The sequence below is a fragment of the Pempheris klunzingeri genome, chromosome 14 (assembly GCF_042242105.1).
Source record: "Pempheris klunzingeri isolate RE-2024b chromosome 14, fPemKlu1.hap1, whole genome shotgun sequence".
Lineage (NCBI taxonomy): Eukaryota > Metazoa > Chordata > Actinopteri > Acropomatiformes > Pempheridae > Pempheris > Pempheris klunzingeri.
This window is the reverse complement of record NC_092025.1, coordinates 13,448,669-13,466,568: the sequence shown is the minus strand read 5'-3', so window position 1 is coordinate 13,466,568 and position 17,900 is coordinate 13,448,669. Positions and strand designations below refer to the sequence as shown.

The window sequence follows — 17,900 nt, the reverse complement described above, 5'->3', positions numbered from 1 at the left end:
CATATTCATTTTTACTCACCGTGCTTTTTTAAAATGTGGGCAAGCTGTCAGATTTAACCCTCTCTCAGGTCTTGCCTCGTGCTCCAGCAGACTGCTCCGCTCGGTCTGTCTCACTAACAGCACCCACAGGTGCAGGACGAGCCTCCACCAATCACATTCAAGGAAGCTTCCAGGTAACGGGAACGCCCCTCTGAGGAGAGGCAGGGGAGAAGATGGGTAAGCAAGGGTCAACACAATAGATACAACATCACCAAAATATAATATCATGTGTAAATATCTAATTTACATTATGCAATAAATGACATCAAAATGCAGTGAAAGCTGAGTTTTAGTGTTTTATAGTATGTGGGATTGTGCATACTACTGATGAAAGAAAGTAAAAATGTAACTGATGTAATTTTTTTGTGAGAAAATGTTTGAACTGCAGGAGAATTTAATTACCATTAAGATCCATTTGTAAATATCAGATGATGAAGATTACCTCTTAAATCCCCGTGTATGATTGCAATCACCAGGTTTGTGTTTTATTTGAGATGGTCGCTTGTCGGTCAACACGCAACAGGAACCACGCCGGGCTACAGTGTGAATAAAAACAATGAGAAAAAGAACGAGCAAACAGAGGAGGACAGCCAGAGCGTTTGAAAATGTGTACTTTTAATTTTGTTCCCTTGGGGTGGGGTGGAGTGGGACTTTCAGGTCTGAGTGAGGAATGAAGGCAGAGTATCACATCAACCCATGACATATCTTCATTATCATCTTAAATACCATCATGTGCAATCATTCATACAGTACAACACACCAGCTCAGCCTAGAAAACATTGATTGTACACAAATAAAATATCTCATTTTATAAATCTTGGTTCTCTCTCAGCAACAATGTAAAGACTGCTAGCAAGAGTGACTTTAAATCCTTGTCACGCTTTTTTTTCTTTTTTTTTCAGTTTACTGGAGGTTTCACAACTATGGAACAAAGACATCCTATTGCCATTCATTTTGGTGTTGGGGTTAGGAAATGCAAAAGGGCAGGTTTTTGGAAGAGAGGAGTCACATTGTTAATATTGCTGTGTGGCAGTCAAACAGACCAGGAGCCGGCCGGTCAAACTGCAATTTTAGGCAAAAGTGTGCCCAAGGTCTTACAGAGCAACTTCTTTTTTTCCTTTTTTTTCTCCCAGCCAGGATAAAATACACTCATTTGACACACGGACACATACAACTTCAGAAAACACAAGCCAAACAAATCATAGATTCAATTTTTTGAGATTTGCTTTTCGTCACACATCAAATCCATTTCCTCTCGTAAATTGTCCTTGAAGAGTGCAGCATTAAAAGTAAACCCTCATTTTGGATTCCGCTTCAGCCGGTGGCAAAATTCAAAAATCATGGGCATGACGTTGTGCCAATCCATGCGAGCTGGTGCGCAGGAGGAGAGGAGTAGAGCGTCGGTGCGTTCACACGTATCTGCACCTATGCTCTGCATCGCTGGCTGCCATGCAAATACAGAGACGACGAGAAGCTGGAGGACTGACCCATAAACTGACAGAGCTCTTCCTTCTGATACTAGAGGCTCTCGTGAGTTCAATTCAGCATGGTAAAACATTCATTACACTGGACTGTTTCATTGACTTCACAGAGGTGTGACACTGGAAAACTAAACGACTTTCTTTAAGTTAGTTTAGAGACATTTGTTAGAGTGAATTCGTTTCAGATTTGGTTATCCTGAGGCATGTTTTCATGTTAGTTCATCGTCTGCAAAACACCATAATTGTCGTACTTAATTTGCACAAACCGGGAGTTTCAGTGTACAATATGTTGATTCCAACAGATTAACACACATATGATGAACATAATAAATACAGTGATGCATAAAAATTCAACATTACATATGCAGTACCATGCCGATATTTTGTGGTAACACCTTCTCTTAATTGTCAACAATGGATGATTGTTTACTACCATTACACTAAGACGAAGCTTCAGTTAAAAGGAGAAGGAAACAAATGATGAATCATTAGTGTTATCCCATTCCCAAACTACTAATTTACAAGGTTTTATGTCGAAATATTAGGATTAGTAATATTATACAGCTACAGTAATCTTCAGTGTGAAGAAAGGGAACCATAGACAAATATATTCTGTTTTAGTAGGGCTGAAAGATATGGCCCCACATGTCAATGATGCGTTTGTGTGAATTCAAAAAGGCAAACTTAGGACAAAACAGTGAATCAATGCGAAAGCAACTGAACTCCTTTCAAATACAGTCTATTAAAACAATTAAATAATAGAGTGAATCCATTCAAGTTTGTTGGATCTTAACCAACTGGCACACTCATCTTATACGGGTCACCTGTCCCTCTAAGCCTCCTCAGTCCACAGCGACACTGAACCGATCGCTGTTGCTTAATCGACCCATGGAAGCGTGGCAAGGGTCGTCGTCCAATAAACATCTCTCAGTTCTCTTTGGGTAAATAGACACTATTAGTAAAGACCCAAACCAGTATCACTTTGGGAGGCTGCGGCAGTGTGCTTAAATGATCGTTGCATATACGAGTTGCCGTCAAAGAATTTCCAAGTTACAAATGAAATCTGTAGCATTTCTGACGATTACAGCCTAAGCGCCGCGGTGCCTGCAGTCTAACACGACAGCACACGTCGCCCCAAAACGGTGCACTGCCCTTCACTCAGGACACACAGCTGACTAGAACTGAAATGATTACAAAATAAAAAGATGACAGTCAAACTAAGCGAAAACTAAACACAACATTGTGTTTTTTTTAGAAGCTACAAACAACCATATAATATTCATTTCAAAAGTGAAACAGTACTTAATTTGAAATGTACATTGATTTGAAGTGTCTGGACATTTGTTTCCAGTGTACCATACAAATCCCCTTCATATGTAGTTGGAAATCTTTTTCCTGAACTTATCCATCTTCCTCTATATTTAGTACATCATCTCATATATAAGGAGGCACACCAGGAGAGTGATAAGGTTTGGAAGAGTTTTGATCTAGTGTCTGGTTACATCCGAGTGTGTTTTAATGGTTTTTAGTGTTTTTTTCCTTCACTTATCTGTCTGTGTTAATAAGATAGTGTGGGGTTTAAGTTTAACTCAGAGCACTGGGAGCACTTGAGGAGTACAATAATGGCCATCAACACGACTAACACAAGCTCACACAGCAAAATAGTGTTGAGATAGAGGGGGGGGGGGGCTGGAGTCAAATAGGAGAGAGGGAAGGGTGAGATGAACAGTTTCTCTGGGAACAACGCACAAAGAGAGGGTTAGAGTGAAAAAAGAAAGGTGGGGAGGGGGGTTGGGAAGAGGCACTAAAAGCCCCCAGACTGTTCATGAAACTGGCCACCTGGTTTCCTGCTGCATTTCGCTCATTTGTCAATAATACCCTGCAATTCATCTGTCCAATCAACCAGTCACACGCTCATTTCATATCTTCTTCCACCCAATTATCTGTATCTGTGTTTCCATCTGTAGTGGTCCTCTGTAAGAAGGGGGTTTCAACAGGTAACAGGTGGAGGTGATCAAGAAGGAGGCTGCAGAAGGTCAAGCAGACCCTCTCACTGCTCCTCTAACCAGGAGGGCTTGTCGGCCCCTGGAGGCCTCAACTTTATGTTGAACTGCTTCAGCGTCTGCTCCAGCTGCTGCTGGTTGCCAGCAAAGTACGCCGAGATGGCATTATGGAAGAGGAGGAGCTGCTTATGCATCACCTTCACCTGAGAGAGAGAAACAAGGGAGCTTAGGAAGTTGGTTGGTGCGTGTTATCACAGAGAAGACGCATTCAAATCTGGATGTGGACCTTTTTTCTCATTTCGAAGGCTGATGATGCTGCAGGCATGCCCACTGACCTTGTTCTCCTCCAGGAACTTGAGCTTAATGGTGACGTCTGAGCGGAGGCGTTCATACTTGTCCTTCTGGATTTGGTACTGTTGCTGAGCAGCATCTATGCGGGCCATGGCGACAGCGTCCCTCGGACCCAAACTCAGTTCCTCCAGGTCTGACCGGTAGGCATCAAACTCCAGTCTGTTCACAAAAAGAGAGAAAATACTGAACTTTAAAGGCCCTAAAAACTCACCCTTTACTATGAGTGGTGGGCTCCAACATGAGCACAACATAATTCATTTGCTCCATGTCCTTACCTGGCATTTTCATACATCTTGATTGTCATCAGAGTGTCCTCCATCGTCTTGTTGACCAGTGTGTTGATGCTGGACACAAAGAAGTTAATGGCACCAAGTAGGGTTTCCCCGTTCTTACACAGCAACTTCTGAGTCTCTGCATTGTAGCCAAACTCATCCTGTAAAGGCAAACAAGGCAATAGTGCGAACATTAGAGGATGAATGGTATTAATGCTTTTAAATGTCTTTAAAAAAAAACCGAGCCAGTGCACCCACACCGAGTGGCAACTTTCAAGCTGCTGATCAATATCGAGTAACATGAGAGCTACATGAACACATTCTTGAGGCCTCACCCGTAGCTCTGGAGATTTCTGACTGAGGTCAGCAAAGGTGTCACCCAGCGCATGCTGCGTCTGCACCATGTTGTAGAAGTGGTTGGTCAGCGCTCTGGCCAATCGCAGCACATTCTCATATTTCCTTTTAGTGTCTCTCAGCACCTCAATCTGGGCCTCCAGCTCCAGGTCCACAGTCCGAGAGCCCCGACCGAAGCGCTCAGAGATCATTTGCTTTGTACACTAAAACAGTGGGGGAAGACAACCAGAGACATTAGTGACACACAAAGCAGCTTCCTTCTCTGGTTGCATCGTACTGTATGAGGGCATGCGGGAAAGGCTCTTTATCATTACACTATCAAATACCTCTTTTGTATCATGTAGCTGTTTATCACAAAACCATCATCTATTCACAGTTTCTCATGAATCCACATTACAGGCCCCTGGGATACCTTGTAAGTGTTGAGACCCCACTTCTTCATCGTTTCCAGTTTTTCCACTGCCACACCGCGGGTTGTTTCCTCTGACATCATTGATGAGTTGCTGCTGCTGTGGTGCATGTTGGAACCTGAGAGACAAGACCCAAATGTAGTGACATAAAAACATGATAAAATAACAACCAGGTAGGCGACAGCATCGAGCCCAGCAAAGAACCGACCAAACAGAATCCTTAACTAGCTAAAAAGGACAAAACTGAGCATAGTTTCTGAGAGCTGTATGCTCTTCTCCTACCAGTGTCCATCACCGCTAGCCATTCCACCACTGTAAAACATGCATGAGTGAGAGATGGGGTTAGTGTGTGAGTGGATGGCAAGAAAATGTAGAGACTCAAACAGAGAAACTGATGGAAATATTGAGAAAACATTAACTTTGTGGACATTAAACTGCTTTTTCTGAGAGTAAAAATCCTGTAGATTCCAGGGACGTCTTGGGTCAGTACTAAAATGGTAATCTGATTAATCAATGTAGAGCCCTTTTGAGCATTCAACTTTACCCTCCTCCCCTCCCCAGTACCTTGGTGCTCATTCGACTGGCTTGCTATGTGGCAGGGGAAAGAACTGTTTGGGGAAACGTTACTTCGCCCGGCCTTCATACGCAAGTCTGTGACAGTTGGATGGGTGAGCGGGGTGTGGATGAAGGAATAGTTCAGGTTGGGAATGGTTGGGTAGGGTGTGGGAGTGGGATTTACATTTTTCATATTATTGGAATTTTATTTCAGGATCAGGATTTAAAATTATAGTTGTATTTGGGGTTTAGACATGAAGTAGTTATTGGAGTTGAACGAGTGTGCCAAAAATGGAGTGAAGATTGGTGGGAGAAGCAGGGAGGTGCAAAAAAAAGACAGAAAAGTAAGATGACAAAAGGGAGAAGGAGGAGGATGAGGATATGTAGGAGGGAATGGTGAAAAGGAGGAGGAGGACAAAGAAAGACAAACACAAAGATGAAAAGACAACATTTAGTGCTTGACTCCCAGTGAACAATGCAGACAAATGACTGATGATGAAGATGGAAGTTTGAATTCTAGCAGTACTAATCAGTGTGACATTAAATAAACTGGATCAGCCTTTCATTAAATAATAATAAATGGAAAAAGGTTAACATGAGATAAAGGGAGGAGGAGTAAAAACTAAAAGTTTAATAAAGCTTCTCCCAGTAATCTCTTACTCGTATTCAAGGTCTTACAACAAATACACACTTTAATGGACATAAAGAAGCTTTCTGTTTTCCTAAAGAGGAGGTCAGAGATCAGTTTAGTGTGGTATTCTGGGAAAAAATAAAGAAGCGTAGACCCTTTGATGGATGAGCTTAAAACTGCAAGAGAAGCCAACCAGAAAGTAGAGAAGCAATATATAAAAGGAGTGCTGTGATAGAAAAAAAGGCACCAATGTGTCCAAGAAGCAGCCAGAAATAGGTGCACTGATCTGCTCTCCACTAATAAAAGAGAAAATTTGATGAAGACAAATAGAGATGTTCCGATACCATTTTCTCCTCCCCGTTATCCTTACATCTGTGAATCAGCAGATACCAAGAGCCTATTTATTCATTTGTTTTTTTAAAGAGCTGTATACTACTAACCCTGTACAGATGTGCTATCATAGCTATTGCTGTATGGCCTGGCTCAGTTTAAATCCTTTGTAAAGCATGAATGAATACATTCGGAGAAAGAAAGTTTAAAACTTTCTTTTCTTATCTAGTCTGACAGTCGCATCTTAGAAAGAAGACACACAAACTAATGTAGGAGTAAATTTTATATGGAGAAGATTAGCAAAATTAGCATAACCTAGTTCATCTCTGACCTAATGCTTGCAATACTTTATGTTTTTACCTTTTACCTTGACATATCTCTCACTGAGTTCTCTCATCGGTGGACAGCCTGTGTGCTAAACTGTTGTCCAGCAGGGGGCAATATTCACACACCCTCAGAGGGTACAATGCCAGCTATCATCAATGAGCAGCTATAATCGCATCACCTGAAATCAATTCTTCTTCTGACGCTCTAAAAGAGTAGTTTCCAGTGGCGGCACAGTGAAAATTTACTCTGAGTGAAACACATTGATTTTTTCGGGGCAAATAAATGTTGTGATATTGAATCGATGCATAGACTCGCATACTTGGAAATTGCTGATCAGCGTTTTAGGCTGCATCAGAGGTATTTCGATACGGATGTCAGTGTCGGAACAACTCTAAAGATAAAAAGGGACAGAAAAGCCGGTTCCCAATTATCTAAAAAAAAAGACACACTCAGTAGAAAAAGCATCTTTCCAAAATGAGATATCCATCATGTGAGAAATATCCATTAAAACAGAAGAAAATCAAAGTCAACATCATGTGCATAGCAATTAACAGAAAAAACTTCTTTGGTACTTATTCTTAACAAAAGTATTTCACAGACCGGATGTTTTATCTTCTGTCAACATTCCCTAAAATGACATCACATTTTGGAAATAAGCTCTACGCTATTAATAATAATCAGGTCTAAGGAGCACCTAATCCTGTAACTGGGATCCTTTTGTTAAACTCTGCATTGTAGCGCACGGCAGGGCCTGAGAGAGAGAACAGAATAAACATGTAGAAATGTTAGAGTCAAATAAGTATTAAACAGAGCGGTTACAACCACCCTGCTGAAGGCAATGTCCTGAACCAGAAAATTATGTTAATCCTTTAGTGGACCCTCGGTATCACACAACATGTGAGGAAACTCCAGCACACATTTCAGTTTGAAGCCATCTTTGTAGGTCTGTGCTGCTTATGAGCTACACGAAACAATTGATGGGTAGTACTGGTGTTACATAGCGCACTCATGTAATTCTTGAAATGACATGTCCTCAAACCATTGCCTGACATTTAGAATCCCTGACATATCTGATGATGAACTTTTTTTTTCCAGCAGCGGCATCTTTCTGAGGCATTATCCTGAGTTCAGACCATTAAAAAGTGAGTGGGGCCACATTGGTGGGCGAGTGCTGTTTCAAGTACCAGTGAGGCCAGTTTAAGTAACAGATCCAAGAGTTTATCACACTATGAGAAGGGATTTTTAACTATGAAAAAAATATTATTGCAGGAGAAGAAAGTACTATTGTTAAAGCATTGTGTAGTGGTAGATGATTAAATAACACTTTTCAAAAGGTTCATTACAAAAATAATCATTGTATCAAATCAGGTTATGTAAAAAAAAATCTTTTGCCAAACATGCATATGTTTCAGATGAAATCCAGCAAATACATTACTATTATACTCAATACTTTGGTACTCTCAGTGGTTTTTGAAATCCATGTGGCTCATCGTTCACTTAGAACCATTTAAAACAGAGTAACACCGACCACAGACAGACATTTTCATACAGTGGAGACCGAGGCTAGGGATGACTGAGCGCAAATTGACCACAGATCACCACAAATTAATTGCACAATGATCTCATGGGAACGCTAACATAGGACGCTCCAGACATCTAACGCTCCATGAACAAACTCTCTGAGTAACTTTAGTCAGAGGCGCAGCACAGAGACAACAGAAGAGGTCAGAAGGGGGCTGCGACAGTACAGCTGAGAAGAGATTCAAATGATGTTACAAATGAATAAGAGAGAGAAAAAGAGAAAAGCAGGACTCTACCTTTGATTGAGCTGGTGGGGATAATACCCTCTGCCGTTCCTCCATAACCTCCAGACACAATGCTAGTCTCATTCAGATTGGGACCTGACACCATCACCTGCTGTAGGTCCTGGAAAGTTGAAGTGGGGGGAGAAAAAAAAATAGCAATAACAAAAGGGAAGGATAGAGGGTTTTGGGAGGGGGTATGTAGACAGGAGATTATGATTTGAGTGTTAAATTGAAACACTGTAGACAATGTAGATTAAAGGCTTATTCACTAGAGGGGGACAAACACTACTATGTTAGGAAGGTTAGTCAGTACACACAGTCTTTGGGCAGTGTCAAATTCAACAACTTATCTAGAAGCAAAGACACACTACTAAAGTGCCCAGTAAATAATCCTACTAATGACATCAAGTGAATCGCCTGCAATCTCCTGCCAAGCAAGAGGGCTACAGCTGCGTGACACCTTAAGTCTATCCCGAGCAGTGACTTCTGTGATCTATGCAGCAGGAAATGCTCAAGCAAACTATTTTTTCCTTCCAAAAATAATCACAGGTTTGAGTGAAGCTCAGTTCATGAGGGAAACTGTGTTACCAGCAGCACAATCCATCATCTGTGTTTTCCTTAATTTAGCTCAGTGTTTTCTTTTGTTTGCCTTCCTGCTCAAGTATCACCCAGTTAAGAAAAAAAAAATGTGAGGAATTTATGGAAAATCTGTCCTGAACAGATTTCTCAATTTGGCAAACCATATGCGAGTCTTGGTTCCTACAACAAACAGGTTTTAATTCTAACTCCTGCCAGAGCTGTAAGCAAGCCTCTAATTTCATTTGCAAAAGACTGCACAGTAACTGAAGTATGGCCAAAGACCCATATCGTCCATTGTGAAATGTAAACGAGAGCATGGCATATGGGTCACTTCCTGAAACCTGGGGCTTCAACTCTATCGTAAGATTGTGATAAGGAAATTCTTAAGCTGTGGAAGGGAGGTGGCCGTTTCCTTTTTGTAAGCAAACACAACGAGTATGTTTGATGCCACCAAAATGAAGTAAAAATACAACTGCGGTGATTTGTGCTGTTAAACAGCATTCAATGTGTAAAAAAAAGAAATCAGCGTGAAGCAAAGTGTGTCTGGGCTCTGCTTCAGGGCCTGATCTGTTTGCAGCCACGGTCAGCTCTCGCTCTCTCTCTCTCTCACTTCCTTGCCAGCTACATTTCTCATCATGACTGAAACATCAAAACAGAACAAGCACAGCCAGTTCACATCAATATTACAGCAGTAGTATGACATGATGATTATTAGTCAGACGCTGTGTTTGTTTTGTCAACCAACACCCGCTAAAATTAAGGAACCACAGTCACACATCACCCAAACACACAACGTATCTAGACTATGTTAATATTAGCTCAACACAGGCTGGAGGATTTTGAATCAAACAATCAAATGGAAACAGATCGTATTGTGGAGAAGTGTTAGCTGTCAGCTATTTTGTTAACACTACACAACTTGGGGGATATCTCTCAAAGTTTGAGAAACTCCTATCTAGAGTTAGTAGGAGCCAAGTTTAAGGGCAGCACAATTCAAGCTGCACAGTGGTTTGCAGTAAAAATGAAATATTTGACATTTTGGAAAATGAACCAACAAAGTGATGCGAGGGAATTTAATGCTGCATAAAGTCAAACCACTGAGCAGTACTACACACCAACATAAACACTCACACACACACACACACACACACACAAATGCACAAACGGCCTGCTCACCCTGGTGCCTCTGGAGCTCCCTACCTTCTCATCTAAGCTCCACTGCAGTTTTGCAGCCTGCACAGAGATGGAAGAGGGGAAATCGACAAACACAAGAACAACGAAAAAAAGGATAACAAATAGAAAAAAGGAAAGGAGACAAAAAGAAAAATCCATGACTGAAATCATGAAACAAGATAGAACGATGAAAAAGAAATCCCAGAAAAACCATTGTAATGTCCACAGACAGCAGGGATGTAGGATGGAGAGCAGTGATGTCTGATATCACAGCAGGTTGGGTCAGGATTCATCATTTAGTAGGTTTATGTTAACGTTTACATTGGATCATCTATAATGTGTTACCACGGCTTTGCCATGATATTATTCCATCACTGTCTGGACAAAGAAAATACTGATTCTAGTGAAAAAAAAAAACACAAGGTATTCATTTTGAAGACAGTTACAGACATTAAAAGTGACAGTAACATCATGGGGGAAACAAAAAAACAAAAACAAGAAGGAACTGTATGCACACAAACATCCACGCAAACCCCAAATTTAAGTGCCCAAACTCCAGGTAGCACTCGCTGACTGCCAGAAGACATCTGTCTGTTTAACAATTATGTTAGAGTCGTCTCAGGAGTAACATGTAACCTTTAAACTGAACGGCCTTCATCACAGTAAATGTGGTCATTTCTGTAGCTTACAATGATAGTTTTCAACATTTAACCTCATACAAAAATGGACATTTTAACCACACATAGCAAAAACATATGTTGAAAAAAGGGACAAAGCTTGTTTAACTGCATTTTCTCCTTCGTCCAGTCTATGTATATCTCCTTCTAGAGATCTGCCACGTGGTATGGCATCTGTTCAATGTGGGAGAAAACTGACGCAGACACTGGTCCCTCCCTAAACACTTTGTTGACACAGTTATGAGATGAAGTAAACTAGAGCACCTTCAAGTCAACATAAAATCATCTGCATGTCATATCTTAACAGTGAGGATTGGCAGGTTTATGATAATGCTGTGTCTGTTTATGTACAGAATGCTATGGTAGACTGGAAAGCAGAGGCTCTGCTTTAAAATGCTACAAACCCCTATCATCCAAAGTAACCGAGCTGCTTTGCAACTCTAACAATACAACTGGGATGTCTCCAAATTAACAGCATAAGTAATCACCTTTGATAAATTGTGTCTAACAGTTTAAGCATCTTGAAATGCTGCTGACTGACTGAGTAGACACCAGTGAGCCACTGTGATACATCTCATGCTTCTGCCAGGATGCTGCAGGCAGTCAGTCCTCTCTGTCACTGTCAAGCTGCCAGTCACCATCCCTGTTCTGACACAAGCACAAAACCATCTGAGACGAGACTTCTGCTCCTCCTTAACCTGCCAATCTTCATCTCTATGTGCACGAGCAATACAGAGTGCTGCAGCTTTAACTAAAAGTGCTGCACAGTAGATATCAATCCGATATCAGAGGGCTTTCACTCAAGGACAAAGCACAGCCAGTTTCAGATTAATTGCAGAGTTGCTATGACAACTGGTTAATATCCAGCACTAAACAGTGCAGCTCAACACTTCTCATACATGAACACATTAGACTGAGGTTGTCACACCAAATGGTTGAATGCTTGCTTCACCCTGTAAGCTTGGTGAGCAAGTAGGGTTTTCTTTTAATACGTAAGTGGAGCCACACATAGTTTGGTGAGCAAATAACATTATTGACTGCCAGTACTTCCTCCAGGATCTTCGGTCTGTTTGTCCAACAAGGCGTGTCTTAGGACGCAGGAAAATGAACAACCTGTTCCACATAACTTACTCTGCAACTCGGCTGTTAATTCATTCTGACTGACTGACTAATGCACTCCTGAAAATGATGGAAACAAAATCTTGGTGCTAAACTCCTGTGTGCTTTGCCTTCAAAGGAGGCCCACAAGTGCTGCTGTAAATGAACAATCCCCACCTGCATCCGAGAGTATAGCATTTCAGTTAAACACATAGAGTTAAGGTTAACCAAATACACCCGAGATGTGTCTGCAGCTCTGAACACGAAGCCACATGAGCTGTTGATGGGAACAACTGATTCCCTAGAAGACAGCTGGTCTCCAACACCTGATTTCCCAGTAGGAGCTCTTTCCACAGTTGTAACTAAGGAGACCCATGGACTTCTGGCAGTGTATGACAGGCAATACATAATACAATAATAGCTAAACCCAGGCAGCACAATATCCTAAGGATCTAAAAGTCTAAGGATAGAGGGTAATGTAGTCTATACATATCATAAAGCCCCTGAGGCAAATTGTCAATTCAGGCTATACAAATGAATTTGACTTGACTTAAGTATTAAGTTCACAACAAGAATCTGGGATAAAGCCTCTGAATGATGATGCTGCCTTGAGAAACTGAATACAGACAAGAAGGCAAAGTGAAAGGATAACAGTAAGTGAGAGGCTGCATTCATACTGCTGGTGTTAAATACCGACGACTGTATATACTAAAAAGAATGAGTCCTAAACTGTACTGTGCATTTCTCTGCAGAGTGGCACTAAAGTGTGAATGGTATCGTTTCACTTACCTAATCTCGTAATAGCTGAGCGCAATACCCAGAACTACAGCTACAACTACTGACACGTAATGACATCAGCTCCCAACCTATGCAAGTTTGATTTTCTTCATGTGCTCTCATGTGAATGATATAACCTTTAGGGGTGGCGCTGTATCACTGAATGCATCATGTTAAAGCTATTGTTCCATAGGAGCAAAACTAAGAAAAATCTCCCAATACCTGATGAGAGTCACTGTGATCTCAACCTGACAAAACAAATCTAATATAATATATAGTTCTAATATATATACATATATATTAGAACTATAAGAACTAACTAGAAACAAACTTATAACATTTTCAGTCTTCAACATCACATCATCACTGGAGTAAGAACAGTACTTTTATGCAACAGTCTTTATGTCCTGAAACATTTGTGGTGGGCCAACAGTTGTCTAGCAGTATGAGCGTAAATTACTGACAAGCAAATGACTGAGAAAATAACCAACACTGCATTCTCTGTAGTGTCTTCTGGGTTTCAGTATGCAAATTAGGGTAAGTGTGTAAACAGTAAAAGTTTGCACATTTGTTCCTTGTGTAATAGCTTTAAACAGGTAAATAATATAAACACACATTACAACACAGGGTGGTCTCAAAATGCTACACAAAATAGACTATCAACAAATACAGTAGCGGTGACCCACCTGTTCAAGGCTGTCGTCTTCTGGTAGTGTCCCTGTGTCACCGTTACTGTTGATGGGAATCTCCATTGTGGCAGCTTTACTCATAATGCTGTCTGTCATAATGCACTATGTCTGTTAGAACAAAACGAGGAGGGAGAGAGAGAGAGAATGTGTGGATACAATAAACTACTGTATTCAAACAAAGTGAAAAAGGCAGAAATGGAAAAACAGCAAGGCCTAATACTGCTTTGAAGAGGAGAGACCACAGAGCGTAGTCAAAACAGCCAAATCATTAGGCAGACGGGAGCATAATTGCCACAAAGATGCGAGGAGGTGGTTTTCAAAGAGCAAGGCTACCGCGCAGCATGAAAACAGTACACCTATGAAAGCCCCGCGCACACGAGCCGCCACTACAATGAGCTGCCGTGTTGAAGTGGCCACTCTGCTCTACAGCTCGATTACAGGAACGTGTTTTCAGCAGCGCCCACTGCCTAAAAACCCAGACAGCGAAATGTTTACGTGAACATTTCTAGTCATTCTAACGGGTCAAACTGATTTGGCATGCCGCACAGCCACACGTTCAAGCCGTAACATCAGGTATGCACAGTAATGTTTGCTAAAGTAAAAGGCTAAAATGCTGAATGAGCAGTAACATAGATCGTACTTTTGGCTTGGGTGGAAATAATGAATTCACAGCTTAATGAATTCATTCCCACAGGCATTAATGAGGCATCTGTGTGTGAGAGACAACGCCACACATGATGGTGCAAAAAGATGCTTATTATGGTTTTCACACTGAAGAGCAGGGTGCCGGTTAACTAAAGTATGTAGCGCAGCTCTATAAACATAAAGATAGACCAAATAATACAATATAAACAATAATTAATCTATCAACAAATGTCTCACAATGTAATTCAGAGTATTGTGTTTTTAATGGATTGTTAAATATTATACTTTTATGTCATTTCATGTGTAACCTCACATGTATTTGAATCGATAACACAGCTGAAAAGCAGGAAACGTGTCAGGATCCAGGCAACATAACTCATGCGCATCAAATAAACTAATAATGAACATATGGTAAATGTGTATTATGTGAGAAAATTAAGGCAAAAAAAAGCTTGGTGTCTTTGTGAGATTTGCTACCATGTGGCTGACTGTAACTTGAAGATAACTAAGCAGCAGGTTTATGGCAGTTTGATCGCTTCATGGCACCAATATCACAGATGTCTGAAGGGAGGCACCGCTTGTTTACATTACTTTGACCTAGCCTATTTTTGCGGGCCATGCCCAGTCCACTACCTGAGGAATGACACATCTCTGTTGGCTTTTAACATTAAAAGTTGTACTTCTCTTGCCCAACAATGCTTCACACAGAAAAAAGTCTCTAAGACAGCCTACTGCGCCTGAGCCAGAACTGGCTTGACATCTTCTCTATACAACAGTTTATTGTCATCCAAACTTATTGAACTGAGATTCTACAAAACACTTCATAGACTGAACAACCAAGTTAGATGCTTTACATAACATTTACATCTATAATAGGCACGGATCAAGCTACAGTCTTAAGGGTCCCATATTCTGCTCATTCTGAAGCTCATACGTGTATTTGGAGGTCAGACTAGAAGATATTGACATGGTTTAATGTTCAAAAAACACATTATTTTCATCATAGCAGACGCAGCTGCTCTGCCTGAACGCAGAACAGCCAGCTGCTTCGCTCTCCTCTTCGACATCTCTGTGTTTCCAGAAGCTAAAGGTAGTGAGGAAAAAAGCAGTGGCAGATTCAGGGGGGTTTTCAATGACAGTCGGGCCGCTAAAGGGCTGAAGGATGTCACTTGTTCAAGAGATCCCCCCTTTATGACATCATAAGGGGAGCCAAATCTAAACAGAGCGTTTTCACAAACTCTTACTGGAAAGATGGAACAGGAGAAAAAAATTAAAGAAAGGTCTTCTCTCATAGTTTGAGGGTCTCTCAGCAAAGCAGGGTCACATATTTATGTTATAAAGACATCAGAATGTGCATTTTGCATAATATGGGACCTTTAAGTCCATTACAATGACATCATGTAGTCCAAAGATGAGTCAGTGTGAAACAACCAGGAGGGAGAGCTGGGACACTGCCTTAAATATTAGTTATTGATCTTAGTCTAATATTTGGAACGTGTAGCCTCCTAAACTACTACAAATATCATTTAGCTGCACTTATGGTGCTACAACAGTGACAATGTATTTGGAGACGTAAAGATGAAGTGAGTTGTAGTTTAATAGACTGGAGGGTTTGGTGGGAAATTGCACAGCTAAAAAAGATCCGGGAGCCATAGCAGGTGCACCGGCACAGGTGTACAGCAGGTAACGCTACATGCAGGCCGGTGGGCTCAATCTGTCCGACACACTGGGGGGTTTATTCAGGCCGGAACAAATAACAGATCATGATCACCATCTATTGACATCGTGCAGCCTGTCACAGCTGTTTATTTCAGGCTGGAATTTGCTTTCTAGAAAAGGCCTGCGTGTAGTTCTCACATGCAGCTGTTCAGAGGAAGCTGGTTAAAAATGGTAAACAACACAGTGTGTTCACTGGGCAAAGCTGAGTGGTCACAAACGGTAGAAACTTAAAAATAAAGACGCATACAAAACACAATATGGTGGTTTTCAAACGGCGTGACTTACGGTGTGCTTGGTCCCGTCGTACAAATGGAGCTCTTCGGGATGCTAGCGGGCGAGCTAACAGCGGGCTAACGGCAGTGCATCCCAGTTCATGCGCGGCTTAGAGGAGACTGGTGCGTCTTTGGTCGGTCCAAAACCAGTGCAGGGCTCTTGTTTAAGAGTATTTTAATGGCATAGCCTGGTAAAGTCTTGCTATAACTGTTTTTGTCTCTTGCCTCTTGATAAATAATCCTGTATTTCTTTCTTTTTTTTTTTTTTTAATGAATCTGGGAGGAACGTTTTACGGAACTGACGACATCGTCTAATTCATTTCTCCGATACAAAGAGCGTCTATTTAGGAGAAGATGACTCACAAGTCACAAAGGCAAAAACCACCACGGTGCCATCATAAGCGGCTTGGTGCCTCCATGAGCTGCTTGGTGCTTAACTTCACAGTTGCCGAGCAGCTTGAAACACTGAGTGTTTTTTAGTATTTTCCATGTATATTTACAATATAGTTGTTTTTCATATGAGGTGTTAAACAATGTGGCACAGATCCTACCTCCTACCATCCTGCCTTCCTTTGTGATTAATGCGTTGATAACAAATTAGTAAAAATATTTAAACTTAAGGTACAACATATTATCATAATTAAATTACAGGTTTCCGGTTTCAAACACAGAATTCACTGTAGTAATCAATGTCTACTGGTCTTTAATATGATGCATATGTGTGCTTGCCACTTTCAGTAGTTTCAAACGGAATGTGCTTATATTTATGATGATTTGTTGCTTAAATATACAGATAGTGGGCATGGAGCGATTTCCCCATCAATACTACTAGAATTGTATCTCTAAATTGGAAAGGAGTGAAAGCTCCTAATTTTCCCTCCCTCCGTTACAACCCATCTTTGAGAGCATCCTGCAGGTGATGTGTGCAGGTTCGAGCTGTACATTAACTCAGGTAACTGTGAGCTGTATGTGTTCTTCTACTAGTGCCCGTAAAATGCAAGGACTTGTGACCACTGTGAATACAGATATTTGGATGGAAACTCCCTTAAAACCCTGCCCCCCGTGGCTGCAACTTTAAATTCATTTTGATCACATAATTGACGCACACTGAGCTGTGCTGTGCCTGTAATGTTCTGATGTACCAAACTGTGCAGCCCTTAGCCCTCTGGTATATTTGCTGATTTCTTGAAAAGGTTTGAATACATGTTGCAACAGCAATAAATAGCAATCCCGTCTCCTCACAGATAAAGCACAATTAGTTGTGTGAAAAAGAGAATGCCTATTGTATGGGAACAAACATGTAAATGCCCCATCCCCCCCGAACAGGCAGCCGATCATTAACATACAGTAGGTTGACACAATAACACAGGCAGTGCAGTGGGGTGTGCAAGATAAATGGTTTTGCACATCATTTTTCAAGTGTTAGATATTAGATATGTGTCATTATTTTCCACCAACATATTCATCTATTTTCTAAACACATTAGTGGCTCCTCGATGAAATAAGAGGTACCTCTGGGCTGTTTGGAAATTTTGTATCATAAAATCTTTTTTTTCCTCTTGGTCTTTGAGTGCAGCCAATTTATAGATTGCTTACTTGTCACCTCTGTCACTTCTGTGTTACTCTTACTTATCCCACTTGTGGATATACAAACCTAAGGCTGTGGCAAAAGCCCAACAGAGCTACAATACTGCCCTCTGTGGATAAGTTTTA

At 41.1% G+C, this 17,900-nt stretch overlaps 1 protein-coding gene across 5 annotated transcripts; it reads right to left on the bottom strand.

Annotated features, from left to right (window-relative positions):
• Positions 1–634: 634 nt before the first annotated feature.
• arfip2b (ADP-ribosylation factor interacting protein 2b) lies at positions 635–16,449 on the bottom strand. Of its 5 annotated transcripts, none has more exons than XM_070843387.1 (10): positions 16,201–16,449; positions 13,549–13,659; positions 10,314–10,370; positions 8,571–8,679; positions 7,448–7,504; positions 4,913–5,028; positions 4,482–4,703; positions 4,150–4,307; positions 3,859–4,033; positions 635–3,726 (listed from the first exon to the last, which is right to left on the bottom strand). In XM_070843387.1, exons 2-10 carry the CDS (start codon positions 13,645–13,647, stop codon positions 3,571–3,573), a joined length of 1,149 nt encoding a protein of 382 aa, XP_070699488.1. In that variant the 5' UTR covers positions 13,648–13,659; positions 16,201–16,449; the 3' UTR covers positions 635–3,570. The 5 variants fall into 5 exon arrangements, with proteins under 5 accessions (XP_070699488.1, XP_070699489.1, XP_070699490.1 ...); XM_070843388.1 differs by having other exon boundaries at positions 10,338–10,370; XM_070843389.1 differs by lacking the exon at positions 7,448–7,504.
• Between the last annotated feature and the right edge of the window lie 1,451 nt (positions 16,450–17,900).